This window comes from Anopheles marshallii, chromosome 2 (assembly GCF_943734725.1).
Source record: "Anopheles marshallii chromosome 2, idAnoMarsDA_429_01, whole genome shotgun sequence".
Classification (NCBI taxonomy): domain Eukaryota; kingdom Metazoa; phylum Arthropoda; class Insecta; order Diptera; family Culicidae; genus Anopheles; species Anopheles marshallii.
Window position 1 is genome coordinate 13,247,746 of NC_071326.1, and position 23,678 is coordinate 13,271,423.

Sequence of the window (23,678 nt, forward strand, 5' to 3'; positions counted from 1 at the left end):
CCTCCCAGTGGTGATGCAGGAAAGGTTTCGGTGATTCGTCGCAAATAGTGCTGGAAAAATAGTGAAAGACTGTGAAATTTTCAAAAAGATTAATATAGAAACCCGGCAAAACCAACAGTGCATCTATGGTCTGTGTAGGACAGTTAGTTGTTCAGTGAATTGGCAAAGAAAACGAAGCGAAACACTACGGAAAAGTTATCAATCCGCCTGTCCGCAAGCGTTAACAGCAAGCGGAAAGTCCGCCACCATCACGCAACGTTGCAGTTCACCATGAGCGAACGATAGTGCGCTGGAACCATGCACGAAAAGGACGGTCACGATCACTATCGTTACGACACGTACGCACCGCTGATGAAGTCCGCCACCATGAAGGGCGTCAAGGCGGTCCACTGCACCAGCGAAACGAGCACCGTGCTCAAGGGTGGCACCCACACCACGATGACCAAGCACAGCACCACGATCCACAGCAAGGACGGTACGGCCAAGTCCCGGTGCTGTTCCTGCTGTTCCGGCCGGGGCAGTTCCACCTTCTGGGCCGCGCTACTGACCAACATTGGTGTCTGCACGCTGCTGCTGGCGTACACGCTGCTAGGTAGTGGACGTCCGCGAGCGGAACTCCGAAGTCGGAAAATTGACCCTTTGTGTCCCCTTCTTCTTTGGCAGGTTCGTTTATCTTCCTGGCGATTGAAGGCGGTGCGTCGCAGATGCAGCAGCGCACGCTAGCGTCGACCAACCGGCACCAGAAGCAACAGCCAGTGGGCACCAATCATCACGGTCGGCACGATACGGCAAATCTGACCTTTCCGCAGTTAATCTTACTGGAGGCGGTTGAGGCACGCCAGAAGACGGTGGAAAACATTTGGGATATTACGGTCTCGCTAAACATTCTGTATCGGGAAAATTGGACGCGGTAAGTTTGGTTGGGCAATTCCTTGGTGGGCAATGGTGGTTCCTTGCGCTGATGAGTGCTTTTCTCGGTCTGTTTGTGCAAACAGTTTGGCATCGATGGAAATTGCCCGGTTCCAGGAGCAGTTCGTTAACAGACTGCTGGAGGAGATGACACAGATCAACAACATGCAGCACGCGGTCACGAGCGGCGGCGTCCATGATCCCGGGCACGGGCAGGATAACAATTGGACGTTCGCCCGAGCATTCCTGTACTCGCTCACCATTTTGACGACCATCGGTGAGTGTATTTCCGAACAGAAAAACAAACGATGCCGGATGCCTAAAGTAAGAAAGAGTACGAACAAATGGCAAATTCTTCTGGATTTAATTCAAAAATGAGTCCCCATCGCGTAACCCTTTCGACAGACGCATATGTCACTGTCGCGTAAAACAATTTACAAGTTGATTCCGTTGCCACTTTGACAGCGAACGGCAGTGCCAGCGGAAAGTCGTTTAAACTTTCGCACGAACTTTACCTTTCCTTTCGGTGGCGTAAGTGGGTTTTTTTTTTGCTGTGCCGCTATTTTCGATCCGGCACGAAGGTTGCCACCCACCTTGCTGCCATTCCACCACCGCCGCACCTTTCTACCTTCGCCGGCGATTAATGGCCATTTACGGCACATTGGGTAAAGTGATAAAAGCAATTAACGGCACACCCGAAGAAGAAGGTGCCACGGATCGGCGGCCCGATGGTGTATTCTGGATGGATGGACTCCCTTTCTCCACACTTTACATTAACATCCATCCCCGAAACCCCTCATCTGACGGGGTGAAATAAAAAAAGGGAACCTTTTTTTGCCACGAAGAGCTTTCCCCCCCCTCCCCCTCCTCCCTTCTCCCGAAAAACAAAATGGTTACGAAATATTAACCAAAGTCCGAAGGTTAGTGCCTTCGATTTAATGTCGGTCCAGACGATGGAATTGCGGTAAAGCTTTAAGTAGCCGTTTGGACGAGGTATGGAGGTTTTGGAGCGGTTGGTTCTTGCCGTAACGATCCATTGATCCCTGGTTTTAGCTTTACGATTCCATTTCGCAAAATATTGTACTGCTGCATTTATGACGTGCTCCAGTGCCACGCTTGCCCTCCCGGCACCATTCGCTCCGGGGCTGGGGAGTCTTTAACGGGCAAAACCGCCACGTGTCTTTTCGCTTGGTCACGTTTTACCGGGAGCGTATCGTTGCGGGCAAAAGATATTCGGGAAGGTGGCCGGGCGTGTGGGAAAGGTGGCGTCTTCCATTAGCCCGGTGGTTTTCTGATTGCAGGATGATGTATCTGGGTTGAAGACTAATGGTTTATGACTGGTGCATGAGATGGTTCCGTCTTTTCCCCATTGTTTATCTTCCCATTTACTTTTTTGCAGGTTATGGCAGTGTGGCACCGCGGACCGTCCTGGGACGGATGATAACGTTGGCGTATGCCGTGCTGGGCATACCGTTGACGCTGGTCTACCTTTCCAGCACCGGCGGTATGTTGGCGAAAGTTGCGCGCGGAGTATTTTCCCGGTGAGCTCGACCACGAACACAACCGCCGACAGATTGGCTAAACAAAACTTCCATCACGGTGTGCCTTTCCCCACTCTAATTGTCCTTTTCAGAGTTCTTTGCTGCTGTTTGTGCTCCAACTGTGGCTACTGCTGCTACGATGAAAAGCGTATGGAGGAGAAGGAAAAGCGAATGAAGCGAAAGCGGCAACAGATGGAAATGCAGCAGCAGCAGCATCTCACCATATCCGGCCAGGAACCGTACTACGTCCGTTCCGGTTCGCTGCAAACCAGCGTCAGCTCGCCGGAGAAACAACTGACCATGTTGGGGCCGGCAATAACCACACCGGACCGGGACTCGACGGCCGGCAGCAGCGACAGCGAGTCGCGGGCGTCCATGCACGGGCTCAGCATACTGGCACCGATACTGCTGTGTGTGGCGATGATGTCGATCTACATAGTGGTCGGTGCGCTGACACTGTTCCGGCTCGAATCGTTACCCCTGTCGGACGGTGTTTACTTCTGCTTTATGGCACTGTCCACGATAGGGTTCGGGGCGCTAGCGCCCGGCACACGCCGCGAATCGGCCGCCACCACGTGGTTCTGCTCGGGATACATCATGGCCGGTATGGCGCTGACCGCCATGTGCTTCAACGTGCTGCACGACGAAATACTGCACCGGTTGCGGCACATGGTGGAGATGCAGAAGGAGATCAAGAACCACAACGAGCACCGCCGGTTTCTCGCCTCATGACGGTACGAGAAGAATACGAACCTGTACCAACGGAATCCCACCGAGGAAACCCTTATTACCGGTAAGTTATCGTGTGTTTTGTTTTTCTCGAACTCAATTTTAAAGCTATACGAAAAAAAAGCCACTTTCTGTACTGCAAGAATTTTGTGTAATTTGTCCTGCTTTTGGGATATCTTTACGGGTGCTCAATTTCTCAATTTTAAGGACCAATTTCAAACTTCTAAAGCTACAAGAATTTTATGAAATTTGAGCCTACCGTGCCATAGTTTGTTGTTGAAAGCTTGATATTCTTGATGAAGTATCTTCCACCACTAAGCTTGTCGCTTGTCGGGGTACACATCCCCCAAGCACGTTACCAAGTCCGCCTCATTAAAGTCTCTGAACAACCGAAGAACTACTTCGGTCGAAAGGTGACTAACACACCGAAAGGGTATCAAAAACGTTGACAACCCGTTTCAGAGAATGCAGACACATAGATCAAACGATGTGGCACGGGTGTAAGAAATATCCCTAATTGAATTACAATCGATACTACTGCTGATGTAGAACGCGCATTTCTGGGAAATGTTCTGTGTTACCTTTGGAGCAGGATAAGAATGAACTTCGGGTGGTAGTCCCCATTCGAACGAGGGGTGAGAATAAATTGAAAATGGATACTAATTTGATCAAGCTCCAATCAAGAAGCGTTTAGCAGGTGTACAGTAGTGTGACTGTCGGATCCTTGGAGACAACACTTTCAACAATCGCACCGCTTGCCCGATGCCAGTTGAAACTGATAATTTGATTATCTGCTTATCTTTCACCTGGGTTGATTTCATTGGTGGAGAGGTTAAATATCTACGCTTGAGCATGGCTGTATGCATACGAGCAAACGATCTGAATTAAAGTGGCTGGGGAGGTGTCATACGGTGTTGCATACATTGCTCTCTTCCTCTTGGTATAACCGACCTACTAGATCATGTCTGCCATTTTTGGCTTACTACGATTACGTATGTACTCGTACTTACGTACAATTCACTTGCTACGAGGAGATTAGTCCGGATGAGATTTTGGACCGTGCCGGTCGTGTGCAAACCGGCAACGCTACCAGTACACCACCGAGCCGTCCCAACATCTTGTTCTACTAACCATGATTTCATTTTGCTCTTCTTCCAGGTACACCGACGTCGGTTATTTTCGCACAGGAACCGGATTTGGGCCAGCTGCATCTGCAGCACGATTGTCACTCGGTGCACCATACGGTCGGGCACGAGCTCATACCGATTGTAACGATGGCACCGAACGGTCCCGGTCCTGGTCTGTCATCGGAGCTGCTAGATCGAGGCCCTTCTCTGTCGGACGTTGTGCCCGGCGGCCCGTCATTGATGCATCCGGCAGGTGAACAAACTGCCGTACCGCACGGACTTGCAATGGGCGGTTCGATGATGTCATCCAATCTGAATACCAGCGTGTACACGCTGCCGGAAGAATCGGAACACGAGTCGGAGGAGTGCCCAGCTATGTAGAACGGAACGAAGCTTTAGATGAGCGAGCAGTTCAGCTAAGATCAGATGCGCGGACATCCGGTAGTTCCAGCATAAACGATACAGGTAGTGTCTCCGTGGTGAGACACGCTTACACAAAATCAATCAATTGTTGAATCATTTCTTGAACTCACTGTCACGTACTGTCCGTGGAGGATGGATCAATTATAGTGGCATTGTGGTTACATCTTAGGTTAATACAACAAATGGTTTAGTTTTAGAGATGGTCGAGGCATGGATATTGTGACCTCCGCACAGATACTTACCGCTGATGATAATTTCCAGCTATGCTAGCGAGGACCGTAACGAATGTCTTGATGAATACTATCGATTGTTCCATCTTGAAGAACACTGTACATACAATTGAACTATTTCAATACCGCCATAAGAGCATCTTCAACAAGTTAATCCTTCAAAACACATTCTCCATGCTGGTGGTGTGTTTGTATAGTGAATGATTTCAAACGCTCTTGTTTCAATACAGTACATATGACAGAAAGGTTTCGAATTTTTGTCGAACAGTTTTGTGACTAAATTAAATATATCAAAACACTGCAATAACATTTATTGTTGTTTCGTTACATAGAACAGATCAAATTATAGTGCTTTGTATTTTTTTGTTTCATTGAATACAAAATATCCAACAATATTGAGATTTAAACACTACTATACACTGTGCAGGTCACGATTATGTTCACGAGTTCACTGAACATATGCATTAGATAACGAAAGGTACATCACGTAACGCTAGATAATACCGAAGAAAACTTAACTTACATGCCTGTAACGTACATAGTATATCACTACATCTACTTAGATAAATGCGAAAACGAAACTAGAGCGATAGAATAGACGTAACGCCACTATGGAGCAATAGCGTTTGACTTATGGCTCCCTTGTACCAAGAAAGGAACCCCAATAGATAAGGAGGCAACAAATCAATGGGAATTACACACGTTACGAATCAATCATTTTTGAGGTAGCAGAAACAATAATGTTTGAAACATATTTTTCGAATCATTTTTCTGTATCGTTTACATATTCCGTACCTAGTGAATATCATTGTTTCTTAGGCACATTGTGTTTATTCGTTCGAAATCTAGTGAAAATGGAACTCATGTAAGGAAGTATAAAATGCAAAAGTTCCGTAGCGATGCGATATCATTTTACCCAAAATGTACGCCAAAATTCACCTATTCGGTATCCGAATAATGGTCATTACGTTCCGTTGCGCGCATTGAACACGAAGGATAATAGTATTTCAGTATTTAACGTGCAAAAAAAAAAAAACAAACAAGAAAAATGTTGGCTGAAAATCCACACCGAGGAATTTATCGTACTGATTGCATATGCACAAAAAAAACGAGAATTATTGAAGAATTGAACGGACCCGTTTCGAAAGGAATTTGATCGAAGGGGTCGTAACTAGAACGCCACCAAGACAAACCATTCTATACAGTTACGTGCAAGATGTAATGCAGCTCTGTTGTATGACAATGGAATATATTCTCTTTCCTACGGTAGATACTCCCAGCATCGGTAGAACAGTGCAGAAAACCCCGGTGTTGCAATATCTTTTCGACCTCCAAACTGTAGCAGCAAAGCTCCGGATACTCTTTACTCACTGTTAAACTTACCGGAGAGCTGGACAGCTAAGTTACGCGATGAAGCAAATCGAGACGATTTTTTTTTATAAAGTTGTACACTATGGCTTTCCCTCCAAACGGACACCCAATCCTTACTCACTGTGTTGATTAAGGCAATCCCTTTGGCAATAGGGCGATAAACAAAATTGACCTGTGGAACGAAACTATCCAACCCTTACCGACGAAACAGGGGTTGTGGAATGGTTATTGCACACGAACACTACCAATAATCGATGAGTGTATTATGAAAACTGTTAATGAAAACAATGGTGTATTTGGCGAGATGCAGTTACACTTCCCACTCTAACACTCCGCTAGATGTCACCCTTTCGATTGGCAGGTTGGCTTCGATGGAAGATCGTGTGGTTCGTTTTGAACGCCACCCGGCACGAACACACTACCGGCCCTGAATTTATCCTATAAAAAAAAAACGATTGGAAGTCACAACCTAAACTCTTTTAACACAATGTGATACATGGTAATGAACAGTTTCGGTGTAGTGTTATCGCAGCGGGAAGGATTTGAAACATAATATGGACCCAGCGTTGTGCTGGCCGTCACATACAATCCGCCACGTTCACAACATAACACAAGTGTATGTAATAACATTCGTTGAAGATGGATCTGGTGGTGGAGCTAATGGGATTTCCTCCAGCGTCGCGCATGTCGCCATGCACGAGGACGTACCGTTCATCGTCCTTTTATCGATGCTGATCGTTGATGTAATAAAAAAGTATATACGTACACAAACACACAAGGTAGTTACAGTCTGTTTTTTTTTTCGCCCAACGGACATTTTTTTTTTATTCATGCGAGATAAACTTCCCAGGCCTAGGGTAATCTGTTGTCGAAATAAGGATGAAGATCTGGTCAGTTATCAGCCAGAGGTCCTCTCGCGATGGGATCAGTATTTCGATGTATTACTAAATGATCAGTTCAACGAGCAGCTAGAGGCAGCACTAGCAGATAATATCAAGCCACTGACATCTAACATCGACGAAACTCGAAAGGCCATCCTTCGGTTCAAGAACAATTAGGCACCAGGCACCGACGGAATAGTGCGTCCATAGCAGCCAAACTGATTAAATATGAAGGTAAGATACAGGAAAACGAAATTCATCGCATTATTGTTGAGGTATGAGGCAGTGAATCGATGCCTTGTGATTGGAAGCTAGTTCCAGTTCAAAACTAACGAAGCTGATGAGCTGTAAGGCGAGCTTACTGTCGTACAGCGGATTAAACTCGCCAGGCTCCGGTAGGCTGGTCACGTCATGAGAATGACACCGGACGACCCAGCCCGTAAAGTCCTTTCAGGTCGTCCACATGGACAGAGGAGGCGTGGCAGGCCCAAATTGAGAAGGAATGATGGCGTCGATGCGTGCGTCAGAAAGGTAGAGGTATAATGGATTAGTTCACGACAACGCTCGACCGTCAGCAGTTTATAGGACTGAGCAGCAAGGCCAAGATCGCGAAGCGGTTGTAGCATCGGATAAGTAAGTAAGTAAGAGATAAAGCTTCATGTGTGGGAGTGAATAACGTGTTCATCTACAATCCACTTAAAACACACGATTTTGCACAAAACAATCTTAAAAATCACTTATCATTTATCATAAAAAAGTAAATGCCCAAAACCCCTCCGAAGGAAGTGTGCTTTAATCCAACCGTCTTTTTGAAGATACCGTCCCGTGGTTGTCGGGACCCACCCCGCCGTGCGTAACAGATGTAAATCGGGCCAAAATATTGCGCGTCGCAATTTTTGTTCCCATCACACCAAACCACATGGCATTTCATTAAGGAAAAACTGGTTTCCCCGCAAAGCAGCACCTTTACGGCTCGACCTCGGAAACGTAAGCACGGGAAGATGTGGACAGTCCAAACAGGATTGCAGCTTGGTCGTGCTGGAGTGCTATTTTTAGGCACGGTGAAACCTTACGCTTCATTGTGGGATTTTACCTGCTTGTGAATGTGCATTTGACTTGCACTTGCAGACGCGCCTCCCGCATCAAGTTGGTGGAGCATCGATGCCCGGGGTAATACATTTAGAAATTGGTTTTCCTGTTTGCTTCATGCAGTTCGCCATAAATTAGCACTCATGCGCTAATTTGTCTTCACCTTTTGTTGCGTTGCGACGAGCAGAGATGCATTGTCCTCGTTGTGGCTTGTTTGTTTTTTTTTTGTTGCCTGAAAATGCACTGAATGCATTTTCTCTCACATTACTCAACCATTGTTGAGAGACCTTCCCGCTGGCAACATTCTTTTCCTTGCACATTCGTCTCATAAATTCCGTGTTTTTTCCGCTCATATTCGTGTCAGTCCATCGGTTTGAACTGATCGATTAAGCATGCGTGTCAGATGAACGGATTCAACGAGCTTCACTCCTGGTTCGTGGTGCTCCGGATGATTGATCATCTTGGCGGGTGAAGGGGGGGAGTGTTTTTTTGCTGAACAAACCAATCGATCTTGATTCCAGCAGCCGATCGGCGTGTGTGTGAGCGAGTGTCAGTTTGTTGGGGCACTTAATCGTCTTTTGACCTTCCCGTGTCTTTTTTTTTCAAGTTCAATGCCATCGAAAGATCGCGATTCGCCGCAAAGCTGCTGCAGCCGGTGTCAGTTTAACCGGAGGCAACGCGTTGCAAAGATGCATCTAGCCAAACACATGATGCTGCCTTTGCACGTGATGATCAAACAAGTTTTGGGGCTGTGCTGCGCGATTGGATTAGACGCGTTTGCACGGCAAACATATGATCGTATTGAATAATGCGCTCATCGTCTCCGAAAAGGTTAACGATCGCGTTCCGGTTTCACATCGCCACCCAACCAGCATTATATATCTGCGCTGTTTGTTTACACGTTATCAGGCGGGGAACGGAATTCATTTCACGCTGGAGACTTTTGGTGTGTTTGCGTTTGTTTGAAACGACAAACTCCAAAATGCCAAATGTCGAACACGATCGGGCGTGGAGCTGCGGCAAAGGTTAGTACGACACGGAAACTGGTTCGGTTTGCCAGACCGTCTCGGCTCACATCCGTTAAACTCTGCGAAGAAATATATAATATTTGGCTCGCAATATTTTTAAACTATTGAAATGATTCACAACTTCGCGCCGCAATCAATCATCAGCCTCATATGCAACTAGCACAGCAATTCCGATCAATAGCGTGCAACGCGCGCGGTTCTCATCCGTCATCGCATTGAGGTCTCCCACCGATCGCAAACGGGTGTACGGCGCGCGCACGGTTTGTTTGTTTTTCTCTCCCTTTTGGTTCCCTTTTTCGCTTAACCTTTTGCCGCTACTATACGCTTCTGGTGCTTCGCTTGCACTACCGTCGAACCGGCCGCCAAAGGAAGAGAAAGTGACAACACCGTGCCCGGGCGGACCGTGGATGGGCTAATGGATGGGCACATATCGGACGCGGTCCCCTTAATCGGTCCGCCTTCGACTGTTGATCCGATTCCGACAGAGCAAATCAACCGGCAGGGAGCGGGCAGGAAGCGGCGCACAACGAAACAAAAACAAGTCCAAGCGAGTGGGTCGATCGCGGGGGCCGCAACCATCCGTGTTTGAGCCCGGGGGCCCGGGGGGGACGGGTGCAGATATGCGAAGGAGGCGCATGGTGCGGGTCGGCTACAGCCGGTGCACACCTTCCCGTTTGTTCCCGTTTCGTTTCGAGTATGTGGGGCTGTCGCGTGCTTAACGGTGATGCGAACGTTCGCATCCTGGCCTACCGTGGGCCATGGTTTCGCGATCGTAAGCGGCCGCATGGGGAAGGGGTTGCGTTCAGGGGTTGGGAATGGAATTCGCGCATTCATTCGCTGCGGACAGTCCTGAAAGGGGTTGCGATCGTACGCATGTGATGTATCGAAATCAGTGCTTTTCCAGACGCCACACCGAATTGGTCGATTTACGACGGGTGGCACAATGAAGTTCATCCTGTTCGCTTTGTGTGGAATGTTATACGCGTCGTTACAACAACCGGTGAGTGAAAGGAGTTCGGGAATGTTTTAAATATTCAGTTTCGTCCAACGAGCGGCGATAGGAACGCATTAAGTTATAACGAAACAAAGCAGTGAAAATATGCGTTAAGGAGGAGTTATTTTAAACAAAATGTTGGTGTTTAAATAGTTCAAACTCCAGACTCCAAAGTGTACATAGAATTTCTAAAAACTAAAACTGTTTGGCTGTAATGTTTCGCAACAATCTCAATAACAGTCCGTTCTGATTCTGACCTTCAATGCTACCAGATAAATGCAGCGGATGCAAGCATGCTAGCGGATGAGGAGGAAAAGTTGGGCGACCGGGGACCGTTGCTGGTCGATAACTATATTCCCGTAACGATGCAAATATTGCACCACTGCATCGAGATGATACAGTACGAGCCAACGATGACACCACCAACGATGGTTGCGGAGGTGGAGAAAAATCCCACCACTACCACGCGACGACCTGCCACAACAACGGCCCCAACATCGCCAACTTCTACCATGAAGTCCCCGGAAGAAAGCCCATTGTCGACGGCTAGGCCCGCAGGTTAGTATGGACGGGCGGTGATCGGTAAACTATGGTTTAAAAAGTGAGCCCAACTCATTGCAACTCTGTCCAGATACAACACTGTTCCCCACTAGTCCGCATAAACCGGGCTATTACGGACCGGAGAAACCTCCACCAACAGTTGTGAGCACGGTGGAGAAAACATCCACAACCAGCACTACGACGACAACCGAGACGCCTAAGGTGAACGAAAGTCCCACCGCCGCTAGTTTGCTGTGGAGCGATAAACCGTTCGCGGAATGGTTCTTGCAAAACAAGCGCAAACAGATGCAGCAAAGCTGTAAGTTTGTGATTGACGCTGGTGTGTTGCATTCGCGCTCATATGTTGCATCTCCATGTTAGCCTTGCTGGACGTACAGTTCCTGGATCCGCTACCGCTGAAGGTGCTGCAGGAGTTCAACCGGGAACCGTATGAACCGCTTGCCCTGCGGCCGGAAGATAACGCCAACGAGTTCCGCCGTCTGTATGACGATACTTATCGTGGACCCATCGCAGTGCACGTGCTGGAGAAGGGCACCAAGAAGGGTGGCAAGAAGCGTATACCGCCAACGAAACCCTACCTGCACATGCTCGTGCTGTACGATCTCTTGAAGCGCGAGGCGAAGAAAAACATGTACAGCATCTATGAGGTAGGTTGGTCCACCATGGGACCGGGAACGCTCTGCAATGGGACATTTATGTGAGACAATTTACGATTTTCGGCTAGGGTTATTCGGAGGCTATTCTAAATGAATTGGAACAGATGAGTTTCCCGACCGCAAAGGACCAGCTACACTACGCTCTAACTCAACTGTTGGAACGAAAGGACATCGAAAAGTCGGACGTCGTTTCACGTTCGAAACAGATGATTACTGGTAAGCATTATTCTCTCTCCTTCTACGCTTTGGTGAAGTTATATATCTCTTTGCCCTCTCTCTCTCTCTCTCTCCCTCTTTCTACTACTTATCAGACTTAAACACACGCAATAGCGCGATAACGATGGTGTTGGAAGTGGTGCCACCGCTGCAGTTTGGATTGTGATTTAGACAACTAGAACCAGCACCCGTGTACTTTACAAATGCAAAACCAATATATTTACACAGTGTAGAATGAAACTAGCAACGCAACGTATGTTTTAGCTTATTGCATACCAAAAGAACGATTGAACCTGTTTAAATATACCCCACGTAAATCCCGCCATCGATCCGAACACTTCCAGTATGAATATACCGATCGGTTCCGCGTTACGTCGGGGTCTCGCATCGTTCGGATCGATGCCTTCTGCCTCAACTACCGCTGCAATGTGATCTTCATACGGCGCACGGGCTAGTAAACTGTGTCGTTCACCTGTCCAGTACCCGGGCCCATTGGGAGCCGCTTCTATCGATCGTGTACTGCGTGCGTTGCCCTCTTTGCGCGTGTTCGCTGCCAGTATCAATAGCCCCGTAATGGACGATAGTGCCTTGGCTACGCGGCGTCGGATCACATTTCTTCGGGCCTGCAACTGTCCCAGCAGGGTACTACCGTTCACGGCTGGATCGACCAAAGCCGGTTCAATTTCGTGCTGCAACTGATCGAGATCGGTGTCGAGTTCGTCGGACGCATCGTCCTTGGCGGAGTTTAGCTGTTGATCTGATACCGTCCGCGTGTCGTTTGTTGGGACTTGTTTCTCTCTGAACAAATTGGTTGTCCCATCTTTGGGGACTAACGTTTGAAACACTAGCGTAATTCGTTCTTGCGCTGGTTTCAGAATGTCGTCTATGATGCGCGCCAAAAAGTCGGTTCTGTTCCACCGTTGCCAAAGTGTACTTGCTGGGGTGGTAGGAGCCGATCTTTCCGTGTTGGCATGTATCGGTTGTTCTTCTTCAGCCTCTGTCCGGTTTATCGCATTGGACGTACGGTTTCTGTCCATATCGACTAGTTGTAGTTTGTCTGCCTTTTTGTCCATTTTTTTGTCCATCATCCGAAAATCGGTTATGTGCGACTGAGGATCATCGGGTGTGGAAGATGAAGATATCGCTCGTGCCAGTAGATCTCCGAGGAATGGTTTACTCATCACAAGCGAGAACTGTGGAATGGATATACCAGCGGCCAGATACTTGAGCACTTAATCATCAAAAATTCACTTATGCACAACAAAACATACCAATGATAAAACGGCTAACACTGTTATGAGAATGCACCCAGAAGCCATGGTTGGGGATTATGTTCACTTTCTAATATATGATCACACTTTTCGAAACAAACAGGTAGTACATTTAGTGCCGGAACGATTTAAACTGTCATACCAATCGTAAGCACTTCAAACGCGAACTGAAGTAACAGCATGGCTAAGGGTGTCTACCACAGGGTTTGGTTGCATTGGCTTCTGGTTCATTTGGTCGATTTGGGAGTACCTCCCACTGCTGGGACTTTCAGCTGCTTTATATGCGTAGATCGTGGTGACAATGGGACGTGATGGTTGGCAATTGTTTGTGATGTGTACCACGTTCAATGTTAAGGTAACGGGTGGGCATTAATGTTGCACGGCTGCAGCCGGGAGATCCGTAAAACCTTGCCGCATACATTTGGATGTGCCATACCGGCACAAGGTAAGCGTACCGATAATCGTTTCCAGCGGTGTTAAATGCAATCGATTGATGCTCACTGCAAATAGTTGGGTGATAAGCGATAATTTGTGTAACTGAGGCATGTCGCGTCTCGTTGCTCTACTTTCGGTGGGGATAGCACCGAGCAAAACACCTTCATTTCAGAGTTATGAATGGAAAGAGTTTGCTCTGGTTTGAATGTAGTGAGACTTTGAATGTTTGGGCTAACAGCAATTCGTCGCAATTTCTATGAACCTGAATTTTTGCTTTGTCTTGTTTTAATTAGACGTTGGGGGGAGTCCACACCCGAAAAGAATCAGTTTGGGGCTATTGTACCAAGGCTGTCTCGAAGACATGGTGATAGTTTTGCAGATATGGTCCGACATATATAAGTGTGCATGTTTGTTCCTTACAATACCTGCCAATTTAAGGCTGCCTGACCATTTAAGGTGTCCATCCTTCGTTATAGTCTATTTTATAGTTAGCAAATCAGATCTAATCTGGGCGGGTTTCTTCATCCAAAAACTGACTTGATCGGTTGTGATGCGCACTACTTTTTTCTTCTTTATCGGCACAACAACGGCCTCTTGAGACGTATGGAAGATTGACTCGGATGGGATTTTGGACCGGTCCTGTCATGTGAAGACCGGGCCGCACTACTTTAGTAGATCGTTTGTAATTGAGCTAGTAGATCGATAGGAAGAAAAAAATAAACAAATTTAATTGACCAGTTCGCTGTACAATCATGGTCCACTGTGTTCTGCATCTGACATTAGTGACGCGTTTGTCAAAACGTACGCGTCGGTGTTGGCATTGTTGTTGATACTTTAGCTCTATACCACAGCGCGCTGATATTTTGTTGGCCCTACGGAAAAGGACGTTCTAAAACGTTGCCTGGCTGCGGTACAAGGATGAATTTCGCGCCGGTAACTTGTAAAGCGTTTAGCGCTATGCAAAACCTCGACATAGCGCAGTTGGCCACCTGTAGCCAGCAAGAAATTAGACCACTGCTTCCGTGTCTGGTACGCATGAGTTTGCTGTCGCCGCTGGACAACACCAAGGGATGGGCCGATGCACGGAAACAGATTCTTTCCCTGCTGGTGGGAATCGAGGTGGTAAATAATATTGTTTCACTACTGCAAGTCAATTACCATGAGCTGGAAATCGATGTAAAGAAGGAACAGCAGATTAGGTATGTAATTGTTATCACACTTACCGAGTGGATGTGTTTGTCAATTCGAGTTTTTTTTTTGCATTTCTAGGCAAAAGATTGGATACACAACACAGGACTCGGCACAGTTTCACAGCCTTCCGAACGGTATTGTGATGGGGTTTGAGCGAGCGGACGGCACGAATAAGGTTCGCGTAGTACTGTCGGAATTGTTTTACCTTCAGGCCCAGATTAACGAGCTGGCCACGCAAGCATCGTTACAGAAATCATCCTCAAACGAGCTTACCATACGCCCATCGGAGCTGTTTGACAATGAAATATACCTGGAAGAAATAGCTGACATCATCTGTATCGCACTGGCCGAGCTTCCTTCGCTGTTAAACTTGCAGGAAGTGGTCGAAACGCTACTGTACGTTCGCAATGGATCGAAGATTGTTTGCTGGATCGTGGCTAACATGCCGGATTGCTTTCGTGAGGTTGTTACTGCACTAATTACAAACAGTGATGAAGATACCACCGATGGCCGGGTGAAGCTTGCTGCATTGTACGAACTGAGCGAAATGAACCCCAGCCAGGCACTGTCGATGCGTACGATCTGTGTGGAAACGGTAAAGATGCCCTCGCTGATGATCAAACTGAGTCTTCAGGATCCCCAGAATTTGGTGGCTTTCGTGTCCGGATTACTGCTAGGCAATGATCAAAACATTCGCTCCAGCTTCGCTCTGTACATCCGCACGAGTCAGAAGCGTAAAGGAGATGTGTTGCACCAACTGCGGGAAGAATTTCTAAAGCAGCTGATGAACATCAACTTGCAGTCCGTGAACGGAACGCTGCTGGAAGAGCTCGTAGTGCAGGCTGCTGCCATTGTACGTCTTTACTGTGCACTACGGACCATATCGGGGATCAAATTCTTTGACGAGGAAATACAACTACTAGTGCAGCTGATCACCTCAAAACCACCTCCAACTCCAGCAGGAATTCGCTTCGTTTCGTTGGGCCTTTGTATGTTCATTGCTTGCTCTTCACTCATCACGCATCAATCGCACGAAGCTAAGATGATCGAATGGATACAGTGGCTTATCAAGGAGGAAGCATACTTCGAAAGTGTGAGCGAAGTTTCAGCGTCGTTCGGTGAGATGTTACTGCTCTTGGCAATCCATTTTCATAGCAATCAGATGCTACATATCACCGAGCTGGTCTGTTCTACGCTGGGGATGAAGTTTACACTGCGACCAAACACGATCACGCGCATTAAGCTGATCTTCACACAGGAAATCTTTACCGAGCAGGTTGTCGCAGCTCATGCGGTTAAAGTACCGGTAACACTGAACCTCAACGCGACCATCCCGGGATATCTGCCGGTGCATTGTATCCACCAGCTACTAAAATCAAGAGCCTTCTCCAAGCATAAGGTCCCGATCAAGAGCTGGATATACAGACAGATCTGTAATTCGGTCACCCCGATGCACCCAGTATTGCCGGCATTGATAGAAGTGTACGTCAGCTCCATTATACTGCCAAATCAGAAGGGTTTGCAGGAACAGCACACGCATAAGGCGCTTTCCGAGCAGGAAATAGCACAGGTGTTCCAGAATGCTTCCGGACTGTGGAACAAGGAGCAACAGGGCAGAGTAAAATCAATGAATCAGTCTGGTTCGGATCGATTGAACAAAGATCACGTGCCGATGGATGTGGATGATTCGGGCAATCGGCAGCCAAATCTTACCCCCCAGTTGCTGTTACTTTACTATCTGCTGCTCTACGAGGATGTGCGGTTGAGCAGTATGCCACAAATAATTGCCAGCGGTCGGCAGGTTAAAAGCTACAACAACGAGTTCATGTCCGAGCTGCCTATAAAGTATCTGTTACAACAGGCGCAAAGAAATCAACACGAATACAGCGCTCTGTTTAGTCCACTGTTGCGCCTTTTGGTGACACACTTTCCTCATCTTTCGCTGGTGGACGATTGGATTGATGAAGAGTCGACCGCGTTCAACGACAGTTCTGCTGCTACCAGCATCAACGAGCTTACCATCATTGAAGCGTTCGAAGAGATCGATCTGAACCCAGCGCGTGTTATCAAGCTATTGCGCAGAATGATGCGAAAGTCACCTACAGCACTATGGCCGCTGGCTCCAACGTTTATCCGATATTTCAAGCATACGCTTAACCATACGGTGCCATTGCTTCTACAAGAACTGTATCGGCAGGTTTGGATGCGGTTAAACACGATCTTCCCCCGACGGTTGTGGGTCATGTCGATTAATGCCCTGATGCCTGAGGATAAAGTAACAAAAAATTTTACTATTACCCAGGAGAAAATTCTGTTCGATCCGCTACAGGTACTGCGATGCGACAAACGAGTCTTCCGCTGTTCCAGTGCTCTTACGATTGTGTTGCGGATATTGCAAGCGATACTGGCTGCTTCCAGAAGTCAACTATCGCGCCACATGCTCGACAAACCGCTGATCGACATTGGGAATCAAGTCAAAACGGACAACGATCGTGAGGAGCTGAAGTTGGCACTGATCGCTACACAGGAAAGCGTTGGAGTGCAGATTATTCTGGAGGCGTGTCTCGAGAATGAAACAGATTGCTCAGAACCGGGACGGCTATGGGCGCTCAGAGAGGTTCGCGGCGTCATTTGCTCGTACATCCATCAGATGTTTATCGCGGAACCGTCGCTGGCGAAGCTGGTCCACTTTCAAGGATATCCTCGCGAGCTGCTAGCGATAACGGTGCGTGGCATACCTTCGATGCACATTTGCTTGGACTTTATACCGGAACTGCTAAGCATGGCGGAAATGGAAAAGCAAATATTTGCGATAGATCTTGCGTCACACCTTTCGCTGCAGTATTCACTGCCAAAATCGCTTAGTATAGCGAAGCTATGCATTAACACGCTCATGACGCTGCTAGGCGGTAAGTTTAAACCTTTCAGAATGGTACAAAGCATCGTTTGACTGCAATATGTTTTTCTTTTCTCCTTCACAGTGCTTTCCGGGGATACTCGCACTGAAATGTGCCGTGCCTCGCTACCCTGTATCGTACGCTTTGCCGAAGCATTTCCTCCATTGCTGGACGAGTGCATACTGTATCTGCTACATCTCGGACGTATAGTACAATCCCAAGCTGCCCTTGGCCGTTCCACATCACTTCCTTCGTTGTACGTTGGGCAGGATTGCAAGCGTCGGTCACAAAGCGGACAGTTGCAGCACGCTGAAAGCTTGGTTGATGAGGTGCGGGAGACTTTTGCCAAGCTTTTGGATGCGGCCGTACTAAGTCCAAAGATATATTCACACTCGGAAACGGACAGTGGGAATTAGAGACGGGATCGCGTTGGAGATTACTGTAAATTAGGAGGAGAAGCCACGATTTTAACAGCCAATCGGACCTATATTGAATAACAGCCTTATTCCATGAAGTGCGATTGTACTGACAAACATTATCCGAGAAGATTGATCGCTCTGGGAGCGCAAAAAAGCGATTTTTTTTTGTAAAAGCGTCATTATAGACCATACGGATCTGGTAGAAACAACAGCGTTTATGTACGAAACTGAAAGCATAAATTTTTAATCCGTTTTAAATGCATTTCCGTTTTGAGGTTTCCCTTTGAACTTCCTAATCTTACTTTCGTTTTAACCATTAAAAGATTTTGAACCGTTTTGAGGTTTCCCTTTGAACTTCTTAATCTTACTTTCGTGCCACATATTTGCATTGCGTGCTTTAGTAAATTCATTTGCAAGTAGATTAGACTTTTCCAGTAATGTGCCATCCTGTTTCTTCTTGTACTGATACTGTATGGATCGTTTTCGTGGACCCTTCCATTGCTGCACCTCTTTCGGGAAAGCACCCGGATCGCAAATGCAAGAAGCGATTCTCTGGGCAACCGGTAATTCCGACTCACAGTCCAACATTCTTCGTTTAATTGCTTTCGGCTTCACACTCGGTGGCAGTATTTCTGGATCCTCATTTACATCAATTGCTTCGGTGAATCCTGTTAAAAGCCGCACTCCGGTGTCATCGGTTGAGCAATCCAGTTGAGTTGAGGATTGAATATTATCGGAATCTTTAAATTCTATTACTGAGCCGATTAGTTTGGATAACTTTTCGGCGACATGTTTTTGTACGGCAGTCGTCACATTGAGATCGCTATGGAAGACTGAATCCTCTTCCAATAGGTAACGATTTGATTTGGGTTGTTTCACATCAGCTGCAATGTAAAATTGTTTACAAATGTTTCAAACCGCATAACAAAAAATTTCACAATTAGCACCATTGTGTTTACCACATGGAACAGGAGCTGTGGCGTCCACTACCGGCGGTGTATTGTAAAGCTTTTCACAAAGAAATGAAGTATCTACCGCTGCCAGTAATTGTTTATTTATTTCATCCTCACTACTATCAGAATCGGACATGGCTGGATCAAATAAAACTATCCCCGTGAACCAAAAGAACCGGCAAATTGTGGAAACGTGCAGTAGCCAAACAAAATACACAACATTCCTCCGCGCAGAGCGATGTCAGATGATCCCAAGATAAACACACCACTCTTTTCGTTCACAGCATCGAATGAAAAGCGTTTGAAAATGCTATTTTGCCGTGATTATTCGTTCTCAACCATTGTAATTATACTGATAATTTTTAAATATTTTTAAAAATTTATTTCATTTCAATACATGTAGTAGATGATGTACAATTTTGTCATGAAATTTAAAATTAAATATTTCGGATTTATATTTCACATCAGGCCCATCTCAGCCACAGAGACCTTGGTCGATGTTTAGTTGGCAACTTTTGTTTGAGTGAAAAAGTGCTTTCTCCGATAACAGTTGTGCGTGATCCATCTCTGTTAAGTTTGTGATTAATTCTATGCCAAGGGCTTCCGTGGGTTGCTAATTAAATGAAATAATGCTTTCTTCTGGATCGGCCGCGATCGGTGTGAGTGCGTTGGCCTCGACTGCGTACGGAAATGAGCGTACCGAAGTGGCAGAATATGCGAACGAAGGTGGCTTCTTTCATGCCGATTACAAAAAGTAAGTAGCGTATGTTTTTGGGGTCGTTTATCAAGATCTCACTTTTACCCCTGCCCCACACCCGTCTAGACATGATGACTTGAAGCAAATGTTGGACAGCAATAAAGACAGCCTGAAGCTGGAGGCAATGAAGCGCATCATCGGCATGATAGCGAAGGGCCGGGATGCCTCCGACCTGTTTCCGGCCGTCGTGAAGAACGTGGTATCGAAGAACATCGAAGTGAAGAAGCTGGTGTACGTGTATCTAGTGCGGTACGCTGAAGAACAGCAGGATCTTGCGCTGCTTTCAATTTCCACCTTCCAGCGGGCACTGAAAGACCCGAATCAGCTGATACGTGCCAGTGCACTGCGTGTGCTTTCCAGCATTCGTGTGTCAATGATTGTTCCGATCGTGATGCTTGCGATACGGGATTCGGCATCCGATATGAGTCCGTACGTGCGAAAGACTGCGGCCCATGCAATCCCAAAGCTTTACCATCTCGATCCGGAACAGAAGGATGAGTTGATAGTAGTGATCGAGAAGCTGTTAGCCGATCGTACGACGCTGGTGGTGGGATCGGCAGTAATGGCATTTGAGGAGGTATGCCCGGAACGGACCGAGTTGATACACAAAAACTATCGCAAATTGTGTAATCTGCTGGCGGATGTGGATGAGTGGGGTCAGGTGCTTATCATAAACATGCTGACGCGGTACGCACGAACTCAATTCTTGGATCCTAATGCTGATGTAAGTAGATTGTTTGCTAGCCAAAAATTCTCTGTCACTCATTGCTTAAGTATATTTTTTGTAATTTTATAGGATGATTATGACTACCAGGAAGCGGAAAACAAGCCGTTTTATGAGGATGAATCCGATTCCGATTCGTCCGACAAAAGAAGAAAGGATAGTTCGGTTGCTTCACCGCGTAAGACCTATACCTTAGATATAGACCATCGGATGTTGCTGCGGCAAACGAAGCCACTGCTGCAAAGTCGCAATGCGTCTGTTGTTATGGCCGTTGCCCAGCTGTACCACCATGTAGCACCACGCAATGAGGTGGAAATTGTGGCGAAAGCTTTGATTCGATTGCTACGCAGCTACAAAGAGGTGCAGAGCATCGTGCTCACCTGTATCGCTTCCATGTCGATCGAACGGAAGTCCATCTTTGAACCGTTCATCAAATCGTTCTTCGTGCGTACGAGCGATCAAACGCATATAAAGCTGCTGAAGCTCGAAATTCTGACGAATCTAGCTACGGGCACTAACATTTCGGTGATTCTGCGTGAGTTCCAAACGTACATCAGCAGTAACGATAAGGAGTTTGTGGCTTCAACGATTCAGGCCATTGGACGGTGTGCAGTTTCGATCTCTGAGGTTACGGAAACATGTCTGTCCGGTTTGGTGCATCTGTTATCTAACAAAGATGGTAAGTGATCAATCAATTCCCATAAACGAATTGAAATTGATTTATACTCTCAACTTCTATTTTATTCGTAGAGTACGTTGTAGCGGAAAGTGTGGTCGTGATTAAGAAGCTGCTACAAACGAAAAAGGAAGAACATTTCGAAATTATTTCGCAAATGGCAAAGCTGCTCGATTTCATTCAGGTTCCGGCTGCACGAGCTTCAATCCTCTGGCTGATTGGCGAGTACAATGAAAAGGTACCGAAGATCGCACCCGATGTGTTGCGCAAAGCAGTGAAAAGCTTCATCGACGAGGAGGACATTGTGAAGCTGCAGGTGCTGAATCTTGCTGTAAAGCTACACATCACCAACCCGAAACAGACGACCCTGTTGTGTCAGCATCTGCACAATCTCGCTCGTTACGATCCTAACTACGATATTCGGGATCGTGCCCGGTTCCTTAAGCCGTTTCTGCTAGCCTCTCCGGACGGTGCGGATGCTGCGGAATCGATTTTGGTGGCTAAAGCAAGAAAAATCTTTCTATCCGAGAAACCGGCCCCTACACTGGAGAGTATGTATCATGGCAGACGGCAGTATCAGCTAGGGTCACTTTCGCACTACCTCAACATGCCTACGAACGGATATCAAGATTTGCCCTCATGGCCAACGGAAGCACCGGACACCTCGGTGAGGAACGTTGAACCACCGGTACCGATGGGAGATTATCTAGGCCGATCGACAAACGATCGTACGGGTAGCGGAAATACTGCCGCTGAAGGTGATCGTCGCAAGAAGAAAACCAAATCGTTCTACTCCGGTTCGGAGGATGGTACTAGATCGAGCACCACGGAAGGAGCTTCAACACCATCCGAATCGTCATCATCGTCGGGTTCCGGATCTGGCTCGGGTTCATCGTCATCGTCCGGTTCGTCGAGTTCGGGAAGTGAAACGAGCGGTAGCGATAGTGGTAGCAGTAGCAGCGGTAGCGGAATCAGTAGCAGTGGTAGTGAGGATAGTGATTCCGCCGCATCTAGCGATAATGGAGTGCATAAACCCCAGAAGGGTACAACCAATGCACGCAGCACAGCTGTGAAAGCTAACCGTCGGAAGGACGATCGACCGATCAAGAATGCTTACAATGAGGTGGATGGTACGAGCCGATCAAAGAAGCAAAGCTCTGCCGATGATAGTGGAAGTGATACTAGCGGAAGCTATGAATCGTCTTCATCAGCTCCATCATCGACTGGGAAGAAAAAACCGTCCTCAAATCGAGCGCCAGTCAAAAAGCAGAGCAAACCGCGACCAGAAGAGAAAAAACCTCCATCCGATGGTCCCGGTAAAAGTAATTTAGATCTTTTGCTCGATCTCGACGACATTCCTCCGATCGGTCCCGTGATGACACCTTCGTTGGGTGGATTCCTGACACCGATGACGGCATCGAACGCGAACGCCGGAGATTTGGGTGTCGGTATAGAGCTGGTCGGTCCAAGTTATATTCCGATGAAAAAACACGAGCTGTTGAACAAAGTGAACGGTTTCGGGCTGGGAATTGAGTATCGTTTTGTACGGTCGCCCCATCTGTACTCATCATGCATGGTTTCGGTGGAGCTAACGTTTACCAATCACGGTAACGTCGAACTGGTCGATATTGAGATGGGCAAGAAAGTTAATCTTCCCGCTGGGATGGCTGTAAATGATTTTGCTCCCATTGGTCGGCTCAATCCGGGACAGACCGTTTCCGGTATGCTAGGTGTTGATTTCAACGATTCTACCCAACCCGTACGGGTAGACATTTGTTCTGCAAGTGGAACAAGCACGGTAACGTTGAAGGCCCCGGTCGGTGAGATGGTACGATCGGTTGCCATCGGGGAGAGTACGTTCGATAGTGAACGTGCGAAGCTACGCGGCATGACGGAACATTCCTGTACGCTACAGTTAAGCGATACACTTTCGCCGGACGATAAGAGTCTGCACCGAGCGGTATTCGAAGCGAGCAATGTGGCGAGTGTGGTGACCGCAGACCCGAAAGGTCCGAACGGTCTACGATTCCTGTTCGCGGGGCAAACGATGAGCTCGAAAAGTTTGGTACTGGTGGTGCTTGAAAAGGTCAATACGGTCGACGATAAGAACTCATTTGCGCTAACCGTAAACTGTGAAAAGCTAGTAGTAGGTTCGATGCTGTTGAACGAGCTGAAGGCGGTGCTGAAGAAGTAGATTTGAAGCCAAGTAATGTCGTCCTGTCATATGACTAATTAACAGTGAAATGGTTATGTACTAATCGTATTATAATTTTATGCAATCTCCTACTGTCCGCACGATGTGCAAATTTAATTATCTAAATAAAGAAGAAATCGTTAAAAATAGTTTGAATTTTCTTGTTCGCTGAATATCTCAAGGTTGCTGCTGGACTATCATGCATCTAACCATCTTGTGCGGCATTTGTCGGGCGAAAAGCGACATTTCGCTTGAATGTTTGACATTTCCCCATTCGTTTGTTTCGCGGTGCTATCGGCACATTTGTTTATAAATTTGTCAAGGAAAAGATAAAACCGAAATCTCCGATTAAATTTATGCCCGTTTTAAAAGCTTACTGAAAGAGTACCGAATATAGAAACAGCCA

General features: G+C 47.1%; 6 protein-coding genes across 6 annotated transcripts; 4 read left to right on the top strand and 2 right to left on the bottom strand.

Annotated features, from left to right (window-relative positions):
* Positions 1–297: 297 nt before the first annotated feature.
* Positions 298–3,182, top strand: LOC128707403 (potassium channel subfamily K member 18-like). The gene is made up of 5 exons (XM_053802355.1): positions 298–592; positions 664–910; positions 996–1,186; positions 2,309–2,450; positions 2,543–3,182. The coding sequence occupies exons 1-5, from the start codon at positions 298–300 to the stop codon at positions 3,180–3,182; spliced, it is 1,515 nt and encodes a 504-aa protein (XP_053658330.1).
* Positions 3,183–10,271: 7,089 nt separating this feature from the next.
* Positions 10,272–11,921, top strand: LOC128708363 (uncharacterized). The gene is made up of 6 exons (XM_053803337.1): positions 10,272–10,328; positions 10,595–10,880; positions 10,954–11,181; positions 11,244–11,530; positions 11,608–11,755; positions 11,851–11,921. The coding sequence occupies exons 1-6, from the start codon at positions 10,272–10,274 to the stop codon at positions 11,919–11,921; spliced, it is 1,077 nt and encodes a 358-aa protein (XP_053659312.1).
* Positions 11,922–12,015: 94 nt separating this feature from the next.
* On the bottom strand, positions 12,016–13,074 carry LOC128709217 (uncharacterized). The gene is made up of 2 exons (XM_053804200.1): positions 13,027–13,074; positions 12,016–12,948 (listed from the first exon to the last, which is right to left on the bottom strand). Exons 1-2 carry the CDS (start codon positions 13,072–13,074, stop codon positions 12,016–12,018), a joined length of 981 nt encoding a protein of 326 aa, XP_053660175.1.
* Positions 13,075–14,379: 1,305 nt separating this feature from the next.
* LOC128708202 (integrator complex subunit 2) lies at positions 14,380–17,965 on the top strand. The gene is made up of 3 exons (XM_053803163.1): positions 14,380–14,660; positions 14,731–17,561; positions 17,634–17,965. The coding sequence occupies exons 1-3, from the start codon at positions 14,380–14,382 to the stop codon at positions 17,963–17,965; spliced, it is 3,444 nt and encodes a 1,147-aa protein (XP_053659138.1).
* Positions 17,966–18,277: 312 nt separating this feature from the next.
* On the bottom strand, positions 18,278–19,057 carry LOC128710196 (uncharacterized). The gene is made up of 2 exons (XM_053805240.1): positions 18,928–19,057; positions 18,278–18,852 (listed from the first exon to the last, which is right to left on the bottom strand). The coding sequence occupies exons 1-2, from the start codon at positions 19,055–19,057 to the stop codon at positions 18,278–18,280; spliced, it is 705 nt and encodes a 234-aa protein (XP_053661215.1).
* Positions 19,058–19,550: 493 nt separating this feature from the next.
* Positions 19,551–23,272, top strand: LOC128718926 (AP-3 complex subunit beta-2). The gene is made up of 4 exons (XM_053812542.1): positions 19,551–19,675; positions 19,745–20,402; positions 20,475–21,081; positions 21,153–23,272. The coding sequence occupies exons 1-4, from the start codon at positions 19,551–19,553 to the stop codon at positions 23,270–23,272; spliced, it is 3,510 nt and encodes a 1,169-aa protein (XP_053668517.1).
* Positions 23,273–23,678: the final 406 nt, after the last annotated feature.

Excerpts from the sequence above, each read along its gene's own strand:
- LOC128707403 (XM_053802355.1), top strand. The coding sequence starts at position 298 with ATGCACGAAAAGGACGGTCACGATCACTATCGTTACGACACGTACGCA. Across the intron at positions 911-995 it reads TATCGGGAAAATTGGACGCG|TTTGGCATCGATGGAAATTG; the intron begins GTAAGTTTGGTT and ends TTGTGCAAACAG. Across the intron at positions 2,451-2,542 it reads GCGCGCGGAGTATTTTCCCG|AGTTCTTTGCTGCTGTTTGT; the intron begins GTGAGCTCGACC and ends TGTCCTTTTCAG.
- LOC128710196 (XM_053805240.1), bottom strand. The coding sequence starts at position 19,057 with ATGTCCGATTCTGATAGTAGTGAGGATGAAATAAATAAACAATTACTG. Across the intron at positions 18,853-18,927 it reads CACAGCTCCTGTTCCATGTG|CTGATGTGAAACAACCCAAA; the intron begins GTAAACACAATG and ends TTTACATTGCAG.
- LOC128708202 (XM_053803163.1), top strand. The coding sequence starts at position 14,380 with ATGAATTTCGCGCCGGTAACTTGTAAAGCGTTTAGCGCTATGCAAAAC. Across the intron at positions 14,661-14,730 it reads AAGAAGGAACAGCAGATTAG|GCAAAAGATTGGATACACAA; the intron begins GTATGTAATTGT and ends TTGCATTTCTAG. Across the intron at positions 17,562-17,633 it reads GCTCATGACGCTGCTAGGCG|TGCTTTCCGGGGATACTCGC; the intron begins GTAAGTTTAAAC and ends TCTCCTTCACAG.
- LOC128718926 (XM_053812542.1), top strand. The coding sequence starts at position 19,551 with ATGCTTTCTTCTGGATCGGCCGCGATCGGTGTGAGTGCGTTGGCCTCG. Across the intron at positions 19,676-19,744 it reads TTTCATGCCGATTACAAAAA|ACATGATGACTTGAAGCAAA; the intron begins GTAAGTAGCGTA and ends ACACCCGTCTAG. Across the intron at positions 21,082-21,152 it reads TCTGTTATCTAACAAAGATG|AGTACGTTGTAGCGGAAAGT; the intron begins GTAAGTGATCAA and ends TTTTATTCGTAG.
- LOC128709217 (XM_053804200.1), bottom strand. The coding sequence starts at position 13,074 with ATGGCTTCTGGGTGCATTCTCATAACAGTGTTAGCCGTTTTATCATTG. Across the intron at positions 12,949-13,026 it reads TGTTAGCCGTTTTATCATTG|TTCTCGCTTGTGATGAGTAA; the intron begins GTATGTTTTGTT and ends TCCATTCCACAG.
- LOC128708363 (XM_053803337.1), top strand. The coding sequence starts at position 10,272 with ATGAAGTTCATCCTGTTCGCTTTGTGTGGAATGTTATACGCGTCGTTA. Across the intron at positions 10,329-10,594 it reads ACGCGTCGTTACAACAACCG|ATAAATGCAGCGGATGCAAG; the intron begins GTGAGTGAAAGG and ends CAATGCTACCAG. Across the intron at positions 10,881-10,953 it reads GTCGACGGCTAGGCCCGCAG|ATACAACACTGTTCCCCACT; the intron begins GTTAGTATGGAC and ends AACTCTGTCCAG.